The 21,276-nt window shown below is 38.3% G+C and overlaps 1 protein-coding gene across 2 annotated transcripts in view; it reads left to right on the top strand.

Annotated features, from left to right (window-relative positions):
* Nucleotides 1-21,276, top strand: part of LOC134795419 (uncharacterized) — a 217,164-nt gene that overhangs the window by 10,622 nt on the left and 185,266 nt on the right. The window contains exons 4-7 of one of the 2 annotated variants that reach the window (XM_063767258.1): nucleotides 1,623-1,808; nucleotides 3,602-3,773; nucleotides 4,048-4,127; nucleotides 6,277-6,436. In XM_063767258.1, the coding sequence (XP_063623328.1) occupies nucleotides 1,623-1,808; nucleotides 3,602-3,773; nucleotides 4,048-4,127; nucleotides 6,277-6,431 (593 nt within the window). In that variant the 3' untranslated portion in view covers nucleotides 6,432-6,436. Of the gene's footprint in view, nucleotides 1-1,622; nucleotides 1,809-3,601; nucleotides 3,774-4,047; nucleotides 4,128-6,276; nucleotides 7,091-21,276 lie in introns of those variants that run through there. The other variant, XM_063767257.1, reaches the window with a different exon arrangement.

The raw sequence follows: 21,276 nt of genomic DNA, 5'->3' as shown, positions 1-21,276 counted from the left end.
GTGGACAGAGTTTCGTACAAATGACTCCATATTAAAAGAACTCGGCATCAGACAGCGCCTATCAACCACAGTGGAGTCATGCATTCTGACTTTCTTCGGCCATGTTTCTCGTCGTGGTAATGACTCCATAGAGCGTCTCGTAGTGCAGGGAAAGGTCGAAGGCACCAGGCCACGTGGTAGATCACCAATGAGATGGACAGACCAGATCAAGGCCGCAACTAAGTGCTCGGTTTACGAATGTACCCGGAAAGCTGCAGTCCGCGACGAATGGCGCCGTATTAGCAAGATCATCACTCATCGAGATTCACAATGATGACCACGACCACTCTGGCAAGAGTGTACCGACTAAGAAGAAGAGAAGGGTCGCAGTTCAAACCCACCCACTTAACCCACTTTTCTAGTAGCATTTCTTTTCTGTATGGGTCGCAGTTCAAACCTAACCTAACCCACTTTTCTAGTAGCATTTCGTTTCTGTAAGGGTCGCAGTTCAAACCTAACCTAAATCACTTTTCTAGTAGCATTTCGTTTCTGTATGGGTTGCAGTTCAAACCTAACCTAACCCACTTTTCTAGTAGCATTTCGTTTCTGTATGGGTCGCAGTTCAAACCTAACCTAACCCACTTTTCTAGTAGAATTTCGTTTCTGTATGGGTCGCAGTTCAAACCTAACCTAACCCACTTTTCTAGTAGCATTTCGTTTCTGTAAGCACTTTAAAGGTCGCACTTTAAACCTGACCTAACCCACTTTTCTAGTAGCATTTCTTTTCTGTAAGGGTCGCAGTTCAAACCTAACCTAACCCACTTTTCTAGTAGTATTTCTTTTCTGTAAGGGTCGCAGTTCAAACCTAACCTAACCCACTTTTCTAGTAGCATTTCTTTTCTGTAAGGGTCGTAGTTCAAACCTAACTTAACCCACTATTCTAGTAGCATTTCAGTATGCTACTAGAAGAGTAGGTTAGGTTAGGTAGGTATGCGGTGCGGGGTACGGGGGGTTGAGCGGGAGGGGCTAGTTATTATGGCATCATTTTACTTTATTTGGTAATATGTATACATTTTTTGGTAATCATAGTGGTTTATTTAGGTGAAAATATCGCTTTAATTTGGTCTTCAAGATTTGGTGATCATTAATGATTTTTGGTGATCATTCAATATATTTGGTATTCGAATACAATTTGAAGTGCAGTCGTAATTAAAACGGTGGTACTTTTGTAATTTTAGGCTTTATTTTTTTGGTGTTCAGTAATTTTTTTTGGTAAGCATGATTTTTTTATTTAGGGTACCAAAGTATTTTTTGGTGGTCATTATATTTGTAGCCATAAAATAATGTAAGTAGACAAAAATCAACCTTACAAATTCAATTTATAGCGGCACGTAGGTTGTTCCTAGTCTTCTTATTTGTACTCCGCGTTCGAAGTACAATTCAATTCATAATTCAACCAGTAGAGTCTGTGCGGAAAGAGAAGAGCCGTGGAATGTAAGGGAACCCATACATTTTACGACTCTTCTCTTTCCGCACTGACTCTACTAGCGAACTATATGATATCATACAATTCATGCATCGATAGCAAGTGCAGATGATGTCTCTATTGCTTTGCTTATACTCGTATGTATTACGTTTTCTAGCGTGTAGTAGGCGAAGAGCAGAATTGGAAGCATCCAAGAAGCGAGCTGTTACGCTCCACTGCACACCCACTGGCGACTACGAGCCTCTACAGTGCGACAACGGACTCTGCTGGTGTGCGCAACCGAGGAGTGGCCAACCTACAGTGCTACCTGTGCTTCAGACAAATATGAAACTGCTTCCTTGCTGTACGTCACAAGTTATTTAATTATTTCAGTAGTTATTTAGAAAGCAGCAGAAATGGAATGGAAGCGACCAAGAAGCAGAAGCGAGCAACTGTAACCCTTACTAAGTGATGCCGGTGAGGATAAAGGATGGTATAGGGCCCGTTTCTCTAACGGTATTAAATAAATAAACGTTAGGGGACATCTTATACAGATCGACCGATCGATTGACTAGACTATTAAGTGTGTCACCATGGTAACCCATACGATTTGAAAGTTCGTGGACTATTAATTTAATACCGTTCGCAAATTGGGCCCATGGTGATGCTGTCTGGTATCGCCTGTGGTGAGGATTCTGGGTCTAGAACGTAGTATTATGCGTAATCGGACTAATCGGTACTGACCAACGTACAGTTCAACCTTTGCTCAGGAACATCATGAAACTGCTTCGGTGCGGTACGGTGCATCTATATTTTTGAAGTAAAAACTTCTTTAGCGGCGCTGAGCACTTTTTGAGGTGGGGAAAAAATGATAAACTCGATTCAGACGCGTAACGTAACGGTGACGTCATGTGTCACGGACAATGTTATTCACCAAAGAACTTTACTCATAACGTATCATAATCAGGTCAATTATTTAAAACTGGACTTTTATATTAAGCAATAAAGCTCAATGTTCTAATCTTGTACGGGCTGAAATACGAGGATCTCACAGTTACATAACTTTATATCACTCCAATATAATTCAATAAAGCTACATCTTGATGAAATCGCTAATAAAAGTGAACTCTAGTACTGGTGAATAAAACTCAAAATATCATGACCAAATATATTTAGATGCGAGGTCTGCAAGGTAACTTTACAATTTCTATTCGAATTTTAAACAATTAACGCTACAATTTTAAGCTCACTGGCCCGCATTTTCGGAACTAAAGTTTTTCAATAGAAAGGAGGATGGGTCAATTATACATAGTGCTGCAGTCATTTTGGACTAGTCATTGAGTTTTCACTTCTGTCGGCACTCCCGGAGTGCAACCCGTTGTTTTTTTAATTTCTCGATGTTGACCCGAGTGGTAGAAAACGGCCATCATCGTGGAGTAATGGCGCTTGCATTACATTGTTGCCTTATTTTATTAGCAATCATAGTAAAGCTGAGCTTTAGCACAGCTCAGTTTACTATGATTGCTAATAAAAGATGGCAAGGCAATGCAACAAAGTAGCAATGAGCAAAGACAGACACTGCATGTTTCGGATACTGATAGGTATAATAGCTGATGAAAAAGTAGCGTAGAATTAGTATATAGCGTTGTACAGTCAACTGTAAAAATATGGGTGTAGACAACTTACTCAAAAATAGGTCCCATAATTCTTAATTCACTGACATAAGAGTTATGGGACATAATTTTGAGATGATTTGTACACCCATATATTTGCAGTTGACTTTAATTGTAATCTATTGCACTTGAGATAAAATATCCCTAACTCTAATTTATTTTATAAGATGTAACAAGAAAGAGTGCTATGCGCTTGTTCAAATAATGCTATCATTGTCATATCCACGACCAAACTTCAAGGATTCTTTTTCATTGACTCGACACGCTTATAGAATAAAGTCATTATGATATTAGTTGGCACATAGCTCTTAGGCTCTTGTTGTTTAAATTGGGACTACCATAACATTCCTCTGAATGTTATGGTAGTTCTAATTTTTTTAAATAAATTATATGGAAGAAGTAAAAACATTAACACCAGATTGTCAGAATAGTTATGCTATGAAACTATGACCCTCCTTTTTAAATTCTAAATTATTCCATACAGACAATACTGTCGGCATGGGTGAAAGTTACCTAAGAAGATGTGAAAGCGCGGTTCTGGCTTTGGTTGAGATTCACAAGGAGCAATCAGAACATGGAACTACGTACTTGAGCAACTCCTTAACACTCTGCGATTATGACGGAAGTTATGGGGCTTATAAAATTCAAGGCACAAGGTAAAGTTCAATTTTCAATACGTAGCATTATTTAATCGAGTCCATCAAGATGGAGACATGCATACCGTGCTTCTTAGTTGAACGGACAAAAGTTAGTTCCACTAAGTAAACAATCACAACAAAAAAACGAGTATTGATGACGTACCTAATTGGTTGATTTTACCTCAGTGAACCCACAATCTTAACCCTTATCCACTAACGAAGTTACGTAACTTGTTTTATACAAATAACTATTATTCTAATATATTTTCTTAATTGGTACCTTTGTTTTCAGTGCTTACTGTACGGGCCGAGACGGTGCCATTCTAGGAGCATGGTCGGTCGAATTAAGCAAGGTAGCCGGAATGAATTGCAGTGAGTTATAGTTATTTCGGTTAAATATGTTAAGTTCAAGTTTCTAGGCATTCAGGTTATAAATATTTATATGCCGGGTAATGTCATCATACAAAACACGTGTAGTTGATATTAATAAAGGATTGCACGTTCATTGCCTATTAAAATAAATAATGCAGACAATGCAATTAGTAAACAAGAAGGAACGCATCAAATGCGGAAAGTATCTTGGGAGTATTTTTAACCGACTGATGGAAAAAAATAAGACATACTTAATCAGAAAGTCCGCTTAAAGCTTTGGTTTTGTTATGGGATTTATCAACCAGCAAGGATATGATGGTCGTTCTCTTCTACGTGACAGCGTGATAAAACGGCGTCCGTCACTTTCAATCGCCCGGTGTTAAAACGTGGCGGTTTTTTTATCACGTGGATAAATCCATCCACAATACGCCTGCAGTGTTACGAAATGTAGGTATTTTACATATTAACAAGAAAGTGCGTACCGCGGCCGTGCACCGCAGCAATTCCACATTCCGTATTATCGAGGTTCAATTGGAAGCTTTTGCATAAATGATCTGGTTCAGCTTAGACCGGGGAGTGACGTCGACGGGCGCGCGGCGACCGGTCGGCCGTGACCCTGTCCCCAATCCGTGGTACGGTTCTCCACCCATCCCGCGGACGGAATGCGGAGGTGGCGCCGTACGAATTACTTGACTATAGCTCCCCGGCACTATTAGTCCGGTGTCCTTGCAGAGCTTACTCAATTTCATCCCACTAGGGACACTTATGCGCTAGACGACTAACCAACCGGGCCTATATATGACGAATAGATAACTACCACTAAAAGCGTAGGACACTGGACAGCGTTCAGAACTTCTAGGGTGCACCAGTTTCTTATACTTTATTACTTAGTTCCGTCTACTACCGTATCGCATCGGAAAACTTATTACTGTTACAGCTGTTACAGAACTTCACGAGAGGACAGTGACAATTGAATACTGTTAGAGTTAGAATACCGTAGTGTAGATAATAGTCTTGCTATTTAGATGAACGTTTTACCTCGTAGGCTCTCCTAGGAGAAGTCAAGAGAGTGAATAACATTGGAAATTGAAACGCTTTGGTTTATTAGGCAAGTCAGGTTTTACTTCCAGATAATCTGTGATTGCACTAATGCAATGACAACTTAAAGGCTTTTGCTGGCATGAAATATATGAGTCACCACGTTATCGCCTTACACGACACAGGTATTATGCAGTGCAGATTATATTTCTATGAAACACAAGAATTCGCAATTCGCAAGCCTCGTGAAATGGTACAATTGATTAACCTAGCTGAATCTGTGCTCCAATGTCGGCGCGACTAATATATGTAAACACAGTAGGAATCATTCAAGTATGCATTATGTATTACAACACTACGTAAGATGAGAGCTATAAAGATTACCGTGACGCTAAAGCAATAACATTAACGATACGAGTAGACCGATAGTCTCAACCAACACAGCCTCAGCCACATAACGTCAAATGCAACGCAACTATGACGATAAAATGCTCTAGTATAAAAGTGGTAAGAATAGGTGCATTCAAACCTAATTAGGTATATTAGTAAAAGTCGCCATCAGATATATAATCAGGCCGTCAGGTTCAAAAATATCTCGACAAAGCCTCTATTATCAAAACGTTGAAGTTAAAGTTAAAATATTTTTGAGCACCTTTGCCGGTCCGATGGAGACTATACAATTTTTGGAATTATACATGTAGGTCAGTAAAGGCTTGATGCCAAAGCAGCACGTTGTAGCACGCGACAAAATAATTTCTGATCACAATTAGAGCACGCAAATATTTATATTGCGGCAAAGATTAGCAAGGAATTGACATGATTTATTATATTAAAAAAAAAACGCATGTTCTATAATAATGAAGATACAGTAGATAATACCTTTTGCGTGAAACTGTATTTTCTTGCTATTTCATAGTTAAGCTCATTTAGCATATTTTGTCCAAAAAATATACGTGACGTGATGTACTATCTAATTAGGTGCCATGCCTGATTTACCTACAAGCCTTTTATGTAATTAAATAACATCAAGAATATAGAATTATATATAACCCCGAACGTATACGAAGTGTCTCAGAAATCAAACTTGACGGCACATATGTGTCAATTTCAGATTGTGCTCGCGACACGTCCATATATTTCCCGGGCGCAGGGATGACGGTGGCGGAGACGTGCGAGAGCAATGGCAACTACAGGACGCACCAAAACATCGGCGACTACTGGTACTGCGTGGACTCGGACGGCTACCCGATCGATTGCACTGCATAAATAATGTTGGCATCGGATTCATTGCGATTTAGGAAATACTTGCGAACATGCGCGTTCAATTTAAAAAAAACTTTGTTGATTGGAGTTCGCGAAATATAACCCGCGACAAGGCCTTCTGCAGCGATGTCAAATTTTAGATAATCTTGGCACAAATCATGGAACGATGGATAATTTTCCAAATACCATAAATATCAATAAAAACAGCGTTGTAAAAAGAGCATCGTAATTTACACTTCCAACTTTATTTATTGCATTTCTAATGTTTAGTTCGTGCTCGTTTCTTCAGACGTTTATTAAATATGATGATGACGATATTGTGCATACACTCATGCATTGTTCTTGAAAAATATTCTACAAACAAGACGATGCTACTAGATCAACTCAAGACGGAGCAAATCAACACAAAAGCAAAAACAACAAGTAAAGCGTTAGGATTTTTGTCAAAAATATACATAGTTAATGCAATTTAGTGTAAAAAAAAATCGAATTTCCTTGCAGTCAAGAACTATCGCGATAATTTTAAGAATAACAAAATGCAATCGTTACGGCCACATGGCACATACATTACATTCGATGGTACCATCCATACATTGCATCGCCTCCTAATATAAAGTAAAGCTTGTTTTCTTTAATAAGCCTTTTGGCTGTAGTTTCATTGAGCCTCGTGTTTCGTTGGTACTCACCGGTCAACAGGGTGCTCGTTGGATGCAAGCGCCGTGTCATCCGACGCGGGCGCGCCGCCCGCTCGCCGCGCGCGTTCGCCCATCTGGAACAACTAGCTCGTGTTACCAGTGTCGCGGCATTGCCACAGCGACTAACCACTCTGCACGGCATTATTGCCGACGCTTGTTGAGCGTATCGCTTTGTGAACCAGTATAAATGTTTCCTTTAATTTTTAGGGCTTATTTAGACGATGCGAGAACTCGCATGCGAGCTTCATTACATTGTGGGTTTTGATCGGTCGGTTGAATTGGACGTTACCAACAGTCCGCAATGTAGCTAAAATCACATGCGAGTTCGCGTTTCGTCTTAATCAGCCCTTTTACCATAATCTTGTTTAACGATGTGGTCGAAATGTGGCAATGCTGTATCTACAATACATAGCTTATTGCCTGTTCTCTCTTAATTAAAAAAGTTATAGCCTACAGGGAACATGTGTGCTGGAAATGGGTCCCACTATTACCACCAGCTATTGAAGTAGGTAATGAAATAAAAGGGTGTATCAGCTGTCAATCTAGAAGGTTTTCCTAAGATTGCATCCAAGGCGTTAAATTGATGCGTAATTAGAGATCACATTTACAATGGTTTGTTGTTGGCGATATTCTCAGTAAGCGCTAAAACAGCTCAGTGATTACATATACCCGTTACAACCTCAATCGCAAGGTTATCTGACAAGATATACCTACCTAGTGGAAACTAATAAATCTAGGCTTTGTCCAACGAAACTTAAGCCAGCCGACGAGATCAAACTGTGCTCCAACCAGTACTATTAGTTATTCTGTGCTCCAACTCGATAGTCTCGATACCCATTACCCTAATAAAATTTAGACTAATTGACACTTCTCAATAATAAAATAGGTGAATACCGAAAAAAAATACGTAGAGTGACTCGTTTCGTTTTCATATATATAGCCTTTAAGCAAATTAGAAAAATCTGCGGAAATAATTCGTGTAGTTTTGAAAATTGGTACAGGTATACCTTGTGGTGTCCAGATAAACATAATAAAAGTCCTCGAGGGTAGGGGGTGTGCTGAGGGTGTAGGAGGGGGTTGAAGGTACCTTTTTTCATATATTTGCTCATATCTCGAATATCTGTACGAATAGCATAATAATTACTTCGGACAAAAGTTGTAGCATAAAATTTACTACAAATTTGGTTATATTTATTTTTACTCTACAATCAATACTTTAGGAGCTACAGGCTGATAAAGTTAAATAAGAGATAAAAAATAGTCGATTTAAGAAAACGTCGTTTTTTTTATAATTGTTCATCATAAATAAAAAAAATAGTTTAGAGTAAGCAAGCTAAGCGATCTGTTGATAAAATATAAAATAAACAGGCCATGAGCATGTCGGGCCATGCTCAGTGTAGGGTTCCGTAGTTACCCGTCTGTCAAAATAGACTATTTGCCAAAACTCAAAAACAGCTATACCGATTAGGTTCGCTATATTTTTCCTTGAAAGTCTTTACTAAGATATGTTTTTACGATTTTTTTCTAATTTTTTGGACCCATAGTTCAAAAGTTAGGGGAACTAAAGTGGAAAACACAACTTTTTTTCTTTCAGATCGATTATTTCCGAAAATATTAAGTTGATCAAAAAATGGTCCTTATAGACCCTTATTAATTTTAAAATACCTATCCAACGACACCCCACACCATAGGGTTGACGCGAAAAAAATTTCATCCCCACTTTAATGTAGGTGTGCCACCCTAAAAAAATATTTTTTCTAGTTTATATTTTACGACTTTGTCAGCGTAACTGATTTTTTTTTTGTTCAACTTAATATTATCGGAAATAATCGATCTGAAAGAAAAAAAGTTGTGTTTTCCACTTTAGTTCCCCTAACATTTGAACCATGGGTCCAAAAAATATGAAAAAAATCGTGAAAGTAAAGCTTAGTAAAGACTTTCAAGGAAAAATATAGCGAACCTAATCGGTCTAGCAGTTTTTGAGTTATTGCAAATAGTATATTTTAACGGACGGGTAACTACGGAACCCTACATTGAGCATGGCCCGGCATGCTCTTGGCCGGTTTTTTTTATAATTTATCAGCAGGTCGCTTAGCTTGCTTATTCTACACAATTTTTTTTATTTATGATGAACAATTACGAAAAAACGACGTTTTCTTAAACCGTCTATTTCTTATCTCTTATTTAACTTTAACAACCTGTAAGCTCCTAAAGTATTGATCGCAGAGTAAAAATAAACATAACCAAATTTGTAGGAAATTTAATGTTAAAACTTTTGTCCGAAGTAATTAAAATGCTATTCGTACAGATATTCGAGATATGAGCAAAAATATGAAAAAAGGTACCTTCAACCCCCTCCTACACCCTCAGCACACCCCCTACCCTCGAGGACTTTTAGTATGTTTATCTGGACACCACAAGTTATGCTTGTACCAATTTTCAAAACTACACGAATTATTTCCGCAGATTGCCCAAATTCGGCTTAATTTGACGTGGCTAATAGAGTTAGACCAAAAAAGTCTGCAACGATTTTGATAGGACACGCAGTGCAAGTGTTGTTTTAAACGTCAAACTTCAATGAAATTATGACGTATAAATAACACTTACACTGCGTGTGCTATCAAAATCGTTGCAGACTTTTCTTGGTCTTACTCTAGATACTAAATGACCGAGACAACTCGATTAAACTTTTTTTTTGCTTACCCTGTCATATACTTAATCAAAACACTTTATTACTTGTGCAGTTTCGTGAGATATACGTCTTTCGGTAGGTAATACGTATTTAGGTAGTCCACTCATGATTTGTTACGTCGTAGGTAGCATAAGTTACCTATCCGCCCTATAAATTAAATATTATAAATCTCACTATAAAGGGCCTCTGCTAGACTACTTGGTTCATCACAAGATATATCTACTTACTTTACCTTATAAAGTTGATAGAAAATGTGGATATCATGATAATGATATTTAATTTGCGTGGGTAGTACATGAGCAACATTCGCCTATTAATAACCCGGATCGTATTCGTAGATGATTCGGTTTTGGTTTTTTCGGCTTCTCGAATAAGGTTCGTCATTCAAATGGAACTAGGTATTTGATCGGAGAATTATAAGTAAGAACACGTGATTCCTAAAATACTAGCTCGTACTTAGCTTGTATACGATGAAACTACTAGCTATTTGGATCGCAGTTACAGCCAGAAGAGACGCAACTTTTATGGGCTTTACATTCTCTACAAAGCTCACCGATATGACGTCCATAGGCACAATTGCCGGCTACTGAGGTGCAATGGATTTAATCGAACGAGCAAATGCCCCAATTATCAAAAATCGCTTGCAATTATCGGTCACGTCTGTGGAGCCCATTAGATTAACCAGTTCTTGTGAACTACACACACGCAGTATTATGGAACTACAAAAATCTGTACTCATCGGTATTATTCAAGCAGATCGTATGACGCTCGAAGCTATAGGTTACTTTATCAGCAGTATTCGGCCATTGGCGCCAAGCAATTTCACACAAGGTAAGTTAAAAAGGTGCATATTAACATTTTTGTTGCCAAGAACTCGCTAGGAGAGTTCATTTTGTACGAAAAGTAAGGTTAGCAAATTATTTGCCAACAGATTTTGCATTTTTATTAGCTTTTGTATGAGATAAGGTTTCTTAACCGACGTATTTTTCTTTACTCTTCAATCTTGATCATAGGTAATTTATCAAGACGATGCTAACGGGCATTATATGCATCTGGCGAACGACCAAGTCTGAATGCACCATTGTTTTATTACGGAATTCCTGAGAGCCACAATTCAGCTTGAACACCATCATGAGGCCAGCTCTATGACAATAATACCTACTTAGCATGCAGCTCATATCAAAAGCCCAGCAAAATGCCAATTTGCCCAACTAGTAAGGCTTTTTTAAATAACATACCTACCTACTCAGATAAACACCAGAATAGGTGAAACGGAATATGTATGATCAATGAACAGTTCATTTATTGAATTATTACCGCTTTTGCTGACGTTACACATCCTACTTAGAAAAAAACATAGATAAATTGTAAACTTCCAATAGCAATTAGTGCGCGTAAGTATTTATAACAACAAATCACTAAAATGATCAGTTGATCAGACCTTTTAAATAATGCGACTATTCGGAACATTTATGCATTTTACAGTTCCATAGAACAAATGTCAAGTAGCCACTATAGAACTAACTGTTTAGTGCTCGTCAACATTACCGAAGCTCGATGCTGAGTAAGCTAACGATAACGAGACTACTAGTGGATCGCTCGAGGGCCATTGAAGGGGTGGCTTCCCCAGCCCTACACTTGGACACGTCACGGGCCCCTCTCACGCGAGCCGAGACACAACTCTGTAGTGCCTACGGGTGGTAACCCTACTTACGTATACCCTAGTCGACCCATGCAATGCAACGATATTTTTAGGCGTGACACTTCAATTGTATGCGCGCTTAGGGGTGGGGAATTAACGAAAATAGAGATTAACTTTGTATTGGGTGTGACGTCGTTATTATTGGCTTTTATTTTGTTGCATTAGAATTTAGATAATTTGTTTAACAATGTTTGACTTGTAATGTATTGTGTCAAAAATATGTTTACCCTGGGTACTTTTATTGATAATAACAAAAAAAAAGAAATAAACAAACATAATAAAACTTAAAAACCTACAGTTATTTTTTTTGTTACTCTTGTGCATCTACTCTTACTCCTTTGTAATAAGACGACCACAATACACCCAGCCGCATAATGTGTCCATGCAAATTAGCAGCCTGAACACAGTACTTTATTATTTGTAATAAAGTACCGTACTAATAGTAGAAGAGCCGGCCGCAAATTTTCTAACCGACTTGATACCACGATGAAATGCACAATGGTTTCCCATAAAAGTGATGCTAAGTCCGAATTCGATAGTCTGCCACGGCGGAACTTGCCGAAAGTACGAAAAAGAAGGCCACTTCCGGTGCGAAAAAAGGGGGCTGATTTAACCCATCTGATACCGAAATAATAGTTATGGCAGCAGTTAGAAATTTACATGTAGACATAGAAAAGCGAAGTCTGCCAGTATTTTTTATGCCGGAAGTGCTTGGCAGACGCTCTCAAAGGTGGCCACCGGGACCCCTAATTTAACCCATCTGATACCACCATGAAACCAATTCCAGTCGGTAGGTATGAACCCGCATGTCAGGAATATATAATTCTGCCAAGGCTTTTCCTGCCGAAACACCTTGGCAGACGAGATTATGTGAGCACGGTCACCATCGGTTACCCTACACTAACCCATCTGATACCACCATGAAACCAATTCCAGTCGGTAGGTATGAACCCCCATTTTAGGAATATATAAGTCTGCCAAGGTATTTCCTGCCGAAACACCTTAGCAGACGAGATTATAAGCCAGATGACCATCGGTTAGCGTACACTAACCCATCTGATACCACGATGAAACCAATTCCAGTCGGTAGGTATGAACCCTCATTTCAGGAATATATAAGTCTGCCAGGGCTTTTCCTGCCGAAACACCTTGGCAGACGAGATTATGTTAGCAAGGTGTACATCAGTTACCCTACATCAACCCATCTGATACCACCATGAAACCAATTCCAGTCGAGAGGTATGAACCCTCATTTCAGGAATATATAAGTCTGCCAAGGCTTTTCCTGCCGAAACACCTTGGCAGACGAGATTATGTTAGCAAGGTGTACATCAGTTACCCTACATTTACCCATCTGATACCACCATGAAACCAATTCCAGTCCGTAGGTATGAACCTTCATTTCAGGAATATATGTCTGCCAAGGCCATGGTATGAACCCCATACCTCCCGACTGGAATTGGTTTCATGGTGGTATCAGATGGGTTGATGTAGGGTAACTGATGTACACCTTGCTAACATAATCTCGTCTGCCAAGGTGTTTCGGCAGGAAAAGCCCTGGCAGACTTATATATTCCTGAAATGAGGGTTCATACCTACCGACTGGAATTGGTTTCATCGTGGTATCAGATGGGTTAGTGTACGGTAACCGATGGTCATCTTGCTTATAATCTCGTCTGCCAAGGTGTTTCGGCAGGAAAAACCTTGGCAGACTTATATATTCCTAAAATGGGGGTTCATACCTACCGACTGGAATTGGTTTCATGGTGGTATCAGATGGGTTAGTGTAGGGTAACCGATGGTGACCGTGCTCACATAGTCTCGTCTGCCAAGCTGTTTCGGCAGGAACAGCCTTGGCAGACTTATATATTCCTGACATGAGGGTTCATACCTACCGACTGGAATTGGTTTCATGGTGGTATCAGATGGGTTAAATTAGGGGTTCCGGTGGCCACCTTTGAGAGCGTCTGCCAAGCACTTCCGGCATAAAAAATACTGGCAGACTCCGCTTTTCTGTGTCTACATGTAAATTTCTAAGTGCTGCCATAACTATTATTTCGGTATCAGATGGGTTAAATCAGCCCCCTTTTTTCGCACCGGAAGTGGCCTTCTTTTTCGTACTTTCGGCAAGTTCCGCCGTGGCAGACTATCGAATTCGGACTTAGCATCACTTTTATGGGAAACTATTGTGCATTTCATCGTGGTATCAAGTCGGTTAGAAAATTTGCGGCCGGCTCTTCTACTATAATAGCTTTTTAGAAACAGGCGATCGTACGTTAAACTAAACAGTGGTCTCTTCCTTTCTTCTAACATGTTTCCATATCGTCACTATCATCAAACCTGATGAAATGTCCTGATTGTAAAAATCATGTTCTAAATAATCTAAATGATGTTTGTCTGTTAATTGGTAGGTATGATATGTAATGATGATGGTCGGGTAGTACCTCGCATATAAAAACAGAGTGTGTTCTGCTGCTGACTGAATAAGATAAGATATTGTTATGTCCCTTCTTAGTACTTGCATGTTTAAATGAATATAAATTCATGTCATAAAATTCAAGATGATGAAACATCCTGAGCTATTTTAGAGCCTACAGGCCTACGGATGATGGAAAGCAGCCTGACGGCATGACCTTTGTTCCCTGGAACATCATTTAGGGCTGGAGCTGCTGCCTAAACGGCCGAACACAAGCGGTGCAAATTTACTATCAACTCTAGGTGAACCTTTGAGCCGTTTGGGGTGGAAACTCTTGGGCCCTGAGGATTTTGACCTAGTGTTGGTTACAGTGGCAGATTTGCCCTAAGGCCAAGTATGCCTGGGCCTAGTGCGGCAAGATATTAGGGGTGACAAAAAATTTGCTGATGATAACAAGAAATAACTCAAAATGTAGTCAATATGATGGGTGCTGAGATAGGAGCGGCTACAGGGCCTGGGGCCTAGGGCGGCAAAGACTGCAAATCCACCACTGATTGGTTAAGACTTGATTCCTTTGAGTCCTCTGCTTTAAGACTGGACTGGACTGTGTTATTTAGGCTCATATAATGAAGCCCAAGCTCCAGTTCTTTGTAACTTGTTAGAGAGCCAAGTCCTTTGTAGAGTTCTTTTCAGAAAATTTTCATTTTTATTTAGAAAAGGAATCAAAATTCATTGTCTTCATGTAAAATTCATGGGTCAGGTACACCATACAATACTGCTTATTTTCTTTACTGCTAGTATTCACCTAAAACCTACAAAATTGTTGACAGAGTCTTTATTCGGAGGCTCGAGTCCATTTGAGCTGCGCTTAAAAGACTCAGAAGTTGTTTAGTGCAGAGTCTTGCAAAAATGAGCAGAGTTTACCAGATTTAGACTCAAGTTCCTACCAACACTACCTTGAGCCTTCTGGGCACACTACTGTTGGGCTCCAAGCTCAAGCCCAATTTTTATTTATATAAATAATGTTAATATGCATAGCCTTGTAGATACTTTATAATATTGTACCTAGGGTGGTAATACATCTGTCCAATGTTTGATCATTTTTCAAGACGCAATTCTCACTCTCTCAAAAAGCAAAATGTGAGACACAAATACAAATTTGATCAAATATTGGACAGGTGGAATACCACCCATAGGTTAGTCATTATTTAGTTTGAATCTTTTTAAATCCCTGCCGGGTTGCTTCCCCGATGGGCTCTCAAGATGGACAACTTTGGGAAAACCAGTATGGAGGCCCTAAATAGGTGAGATGTAGTATTTTAAGAGTTCCAGCATCTAAAACAATAATAAAGTACCATTAACCCAATAACTGGGCTAGTGAACAATTAAATGTGTAACAAAACCTTATCACTCATACCTACAACTTTGCTGTCTCCACAACGTTTTTTTTTCTAGGTGGGTAGATAACATTATAGTATATGAATATGACTATATAGTTCGTTTTTTTTAGCATTAGAAAGAACTTCAAAGAAGGTAAGCGATCTTGACATGTCTTTTAATTGAAAAACGCTTTTTAAAAATCAGTAATTATTACTTATGAAAGCAGAAGAATATAAATGATAATACTAGATTCATAATTGTTACATATTTGCTGTAACTTATTTTTAAAATGTGTTTTTCAATTAAAAGACACATCAAGATTGTTTACCTTATTTCTAATGCTAAAAAAAACGAAGTATAGGTAAAAACCATTTTAAAGAGAGATTACTAATCTGCATTGAATATTTTATAGATGTTAAAGAGAACTTCATATAAATTGATATTTTAAATCCCTAAAAATATGAAGCTAAAAGTGCATATGCTTATATTGCATACATTGTTTTCCGTAAGATTTAACGTAATTAACACTGACCTTATTATACCAGCGTCACATTTTCACCACGGTGAGGTAATCCGGTTTGCCACATCAGAAACACTAAATTCACTTTTTAATTAATGAACTGTAATCAATCACAACGTAAATTATAATTCTCCGGTATCCGATTTTCTTATTGACTTCTCACACGCCCACAAATATTGTACACAAACAGCATTCGGAAGCTTAATTTTCCAAGTAGATACCTCTATTGAAACGTCAATAACCCGGGCCAAGCGTATTAGAAAATCAACCAAAATATTAATATAAAAAGAGGGACACTTGCTGTAAATATATTTGTGAAATGCTAGACACTATAATTCACTTTTTGTGTATTGATAATTATGTCAATAACGCTATATTTTTATCAAAACTACATCCCCGCAACTACGAGCAGCCACTACATTTTCTTTCACACATCTCTCTGACTCTCTCCAGTCTCGTGTCTCCCTCTTGCTCCGTCTCCCCCCCTTCACTTGACTTGATTAATCGCCCCCTCTCCTACACCGCCCGCAAATATCAATGTGAAGGATTTGTATTTCGATTTTATAATCGATACTTGAGGATTTTTTTTATAACAGTATTTAAACTGTAAAAAATATTGCAATTTTCGTAATATGTATTTGTTTATGTAACTTTCATTGTTGTTATCGAAACATTTTGTTTCGCATCGATTTCAACAATGATATTGAAAAAACCTGGCAATGTGCTTGCTTGCTGGCAACATCAAACAGAGATTATGCAACGCCTCAATTTACGCAAGAAACCAACGTACAACGTACGCAAAGAATAAATAAAATAAATTAGAGCACTTCACACACCTTATTTAAAATTAAACCTTTACCAGGCCAGGGGTGCGAAACTCCTGACTTCGGTCAAACTCGGCTCCGCTCGGCTCAGCATTGCTCCGAGCAATTATTAGGGTTGGCACCACTTGACTTCCTTTTGCGTGCACGACCACAGATAAGATATTCACTTGATTTTTGACAACCCTAAATAGCCGAAAGGGATAGTGCCATTTATTAGAAAGGGCCATCATGATTCGACCCTGAACCGCTGTCAAACTTCGTTTTTGTAGGAAGTTTCCTTTCTGTACGGTAGTACTATTAATTATTCTGTGACCAGGCTAAGGAATATATAGATCTCCTAGTGAGTATTATATTCTTTGATATAGATGGTCAAGCAAATTTTGTCAGTAGAAAAAAGCGCGAAATTCAAATTTTCTATGGGACGATATCCCTTCGCGCATACATTTTTCAAATTTGCCGCCTTTTTCTACTGACAAGATCTGCTTGACCAACTACGACACTTCAAACATGTGTTTTATTTTCTATCAGACTGACATTCGATTGTCATTTTGAACTGTCAGCCTTGTAAACGATCATGGGGTTAACTGACCTCTCTATATTATTTTACCTCTATGCCTATAAATAATAAAGGCGGTTTTGTTGCAATATGATATGAAGTATTGCCAGTATTCGCAACGAGTCGGGAGCAATACTCTTTGGTCGGGAGTCATTTTGATGACGTCATTCCGCTGAAGTAGTTTGCCCTATAGTATACATTATTAATTTATTATACTCTTTGAGTTTGCTTGCGCCGCTGTCTTCCGGTAGTTTTAGAGACCCAATAGGCAGTACGATGCCCATGCCCTTCGAGCAACACCGGCTTCCGACACATCGGAAGGGAGGGGCCCAAGCGATATCTCACCGTACAAATCTTTCTGCCATTTTTCGCGGGGGAAAGGTGCACACAGTCGCACTTCTCACACACTTACATACAAAATCCAATCTGTAATGACGACACAAATACATAGAAAGTGACACACGTCAAAGACAAATCTTGCAAACCTCGATCTCTTTTTGTGTACGGACGAGTGACAAGTGTCACAACACGCACACTAACACATTTTCGTTGAAGTATGTTATTGTATTCTGAGAGATGAGAAGTCGGATTTGTCGCTCGACCGATCCGCAATTTGTACTGAGCGAGCAAAATCGATAAATCCAACAATATCATGAGACTAAAATATAATAATTGTGTTTGAATGTAATTAAACGTATGATATGTAAAAAAAAATATTACATGTGAAATGTAACACTTTCTTTTTGTAAATTTGATGTCCCCGACCTCTTTTTATAACAAAAAAACCGAGCAAACAGGCATTTTTGTGCAGCAGTGTTCACGCGCGCGTCTGGACTCGGTCTAGTGAAAAATCCAAGTGCAACTAGTTTTATTACCCGCGCTAGATTAGATTGACGCGCTAATCTTGTACCTCAGCAGAGGGGAAATAGTGCGAATGCCGCCTCCCTTCCGTGTTGCTCGAAGCCCATGCCCAACAATATAGAGAATATTATATATGAATATGATAGAGAATGCCTTATGGCATCAAGTCCGCTATTTGTACTTTCTTGTATTGTGCAATAAAGGTTAAATAAATAAATAATATACTGAAAGTTGGTAGAGTTAGACCAAGCTAAGTTGCTAAGGTGCAAGTGTTATTTAAACGTCATAACTCATAATAAATAACACTTGCACAGTCTGGGCTACCAAAATCGCTGCCAACTTAGCTTGGTCTTACTCTAACGGTTTCCGACTCTGAACTATGTTCCCTTTAGGGAGAGTACGCTACTTATATTACCTGATAGCTGCCAAAGCCACTGACGACCCCGTTTCATAATCGGGGATCGATACTAGCTGGTTTGTTAGTGCACACCGTTGTATGGGGACCTTGCACTTTGAGACTATGCGCTGAAACTTGGCACAGTTGATTCTTAGCTGGTCTTGAGCAGATACAGACCGGGAGCCGTCGAGAGCCACCTCTCATTTAGTGGGGGGGAGGGGGAAAGAGTTCGACGCTGCCGCGCTTCACTTGGAGCAACATTTCTCTAAAACTATACCTATTAGGGCATGTAATATATCATTTTCGGATAAATTAAGGATGAGGAATCTAGTTTTGGAACAAAAACAATGCACTTTCTAACAAAAAAAAAGCATAAAGTAGAAAAGACTAAAAAACGTATTTTTGATTTTTTCATAATTACCAATTTTTTTTTAAAGTGTAGCAGGAATCTGAAAACAAAAAATACAGTCGTAAAGCTACACTTATTACGTTTAAGAAAATATATAGTTTAATATACAAAACTGTTGATAAATGGGAGATAAAAAATAATATTAAGCGTGGGTCAGAGTGATCTCAATACAAAATATTATGAATGTGGGAAAGTTACTTATAATTTGTTCTACAATCGTTTATTTTTCTTGTTTTTCGTAAATAACTCGTAAACGGTAGCCCACAGCAAAAAATTATCTGTTACGTAAATAATCTGTTTCAGATTTCTTATAAAATAAGTACTACTGTTTATCGCTACCATCAATATTAAAAAAAATATTGAAGGGAGAAAATAAATACTTAGGTCCCCTTTTTTAGTCATTCGTAAATAACTCGTAAACGATGGCCAATAGCAAAATTTTTTTTAGTACATGAATAATTTACATAAAATTTCCTACAAAAAAGGTCATTCAAACTTTTTCGCTAGGATCAATATTAAAAACGATATTAAAGAGAGAAAATAAATTCTAAGGTCCCCTTTTTAAATATTGATCCTAGCGAAAAAGTTTGAATAACCTTTTTTGTAGGAAATTTTATGCTAATTATTCATGTGTTAAAATATTTTTTGCTATTGGCCATCCTTTACGAGTTATTTACGAATGACTAAAAAAGGGGACCTTAGTATTTATTTTCTCCCTTCAATATTTTTTTTAATATTGATCTTAGCGAAAAAAGTAGCACTTATTTTATAAGAAATTTGAAACAGATTATTTACGTAAAAGATATTTTTTTGCTGTGGGCTACCGTTTACGAGTTATTTACGAAAAACTAAAAAAATAAACGATTGTAGAACTAATTATAAGTAACTTTCCCCATTAATAATATTTCGTATTGAGATCACTCTGGCCCACGCTTAATATTATTTTTTATCTCCCATGTAACAACAGTTTTGTATAATAAACTATATATTTTCTTAAACGTAATAAGTGTAGCTTTACAACTATATTTTTTGTTTTCAGATTCCTACTACACTTAAAAAAAAAATTGGTAATTATGAAAAAATCCAAGATACGTTTTTTTGTCTTTTCTATTTTATGTTTTTTTTTTGTTACAAAATGCATTGTTTTGGTTCCAAAAAAAAAATCTTCATCCTTAATTTATCCGAAAATGATATATCACATGCCCTAATAGGTACAGTTTTAGAGAAATGTTGCTCCAAGTGAAGCGCGGCGGCGTCGAACTTTCCCCCCGCCCCCCCACTAAATGAGACGTGGCTCTCGAGGTCTCCCGGTCTGTATCTGCTCATGACCAGCTAAGAATCAACTGTGCCAAGTTTCAGCGCATAGTCACAAAGTGCAAGGTGTCATGCACTAACAAACTAGCTATACCTGTTAACCACCATTTTATAGAAAAACAAATCAGCAGCTTAAGAGCCCATCAACGTGCACAATAGCGCCACTGCTTTCTGGGCTATAACCGCGAAAATCGAAGTTCGCAAATTGCGGGCATTTTGCTCTGTCACTCTAATTACGCCTTCATTAGAGTAAAAGAGAAAGATCCCCGCAATTTTCGAATTTCGGTTTTCGCGGTAGCCCCTCTGGATTCGTCAATCTATGCGTCCAAAGTTAAAACGGCCGTTTTGGTTTTGAGTTCATAGATCGACGAATCCAGCAACATAAAAACTAGTTTGATGTATTCAAAAGGTACTTAAATACAAAATACAGTACGTAGCGGCCTCCTTTTTTAAATATCCTTCGTTAAATTTAAATAATCACGATTATTTAGCAGTGGCGCTAGTGTGCACGTTGATGAGCTCTTAAATAAGACGTAAGTCAGGCCGTTCCGGGCTCTTGATGGGAATCTGCCTTTGACGTGCGGGAATGCAGTAATCAACCATTGGTTGTAATCCAAATCTCTCCTCCGCTGCGCTGGATTACAACCAATGCTATTGGTTGATTTCCTAACGTCTCCTCTATCTCCGCCTCAGTGGAAAGGCAGCCTTAAAACAGATTGTCCCTATTATGTTTTATAATAAAACAGCCGTTTCAGTGTGTCATGTTTATTTTTGGTACGAAAGTGAGTGAACAAGAGGGGGGAGGGATTGATTCGTGAATTATACGATATATAACACACCGCTCACCATCGCATCGTTTCTTATTTTACAACCAGTCACAGAGACTATAATAGGTACAAAAAAATTAAAACGTAACAGAGTAATAGAGTTCATCTCATAGTAAGTAGGTACTTAAGTAATCAGTAGATTTACTCCTGCCGTTTGAAAACATTAATGTTTATCGCCGAAGTAAAATTTTTCTTTTGCATCTAAGTACATTCAGCAGCAGAAATAGTTACCTAAGTAGAATAAGCATGATAAAA

Source organism: Cydia splendana, chromosome 12 (genome assembly GCF_910591565.1).
Source record: "Cydia splendana chromosome 12, ilCydSple1.2, whole genome shotgun sequence".
Lineage (NCBI taxonomy): Eukaryota > Metazoa > Arthropoda > Insecta > Lepidoptera > Tortricidae > Cydia > Cydia splendana.
This window is presented reverse-complemented; position numbering and strand designations above follow the sequence as displayed.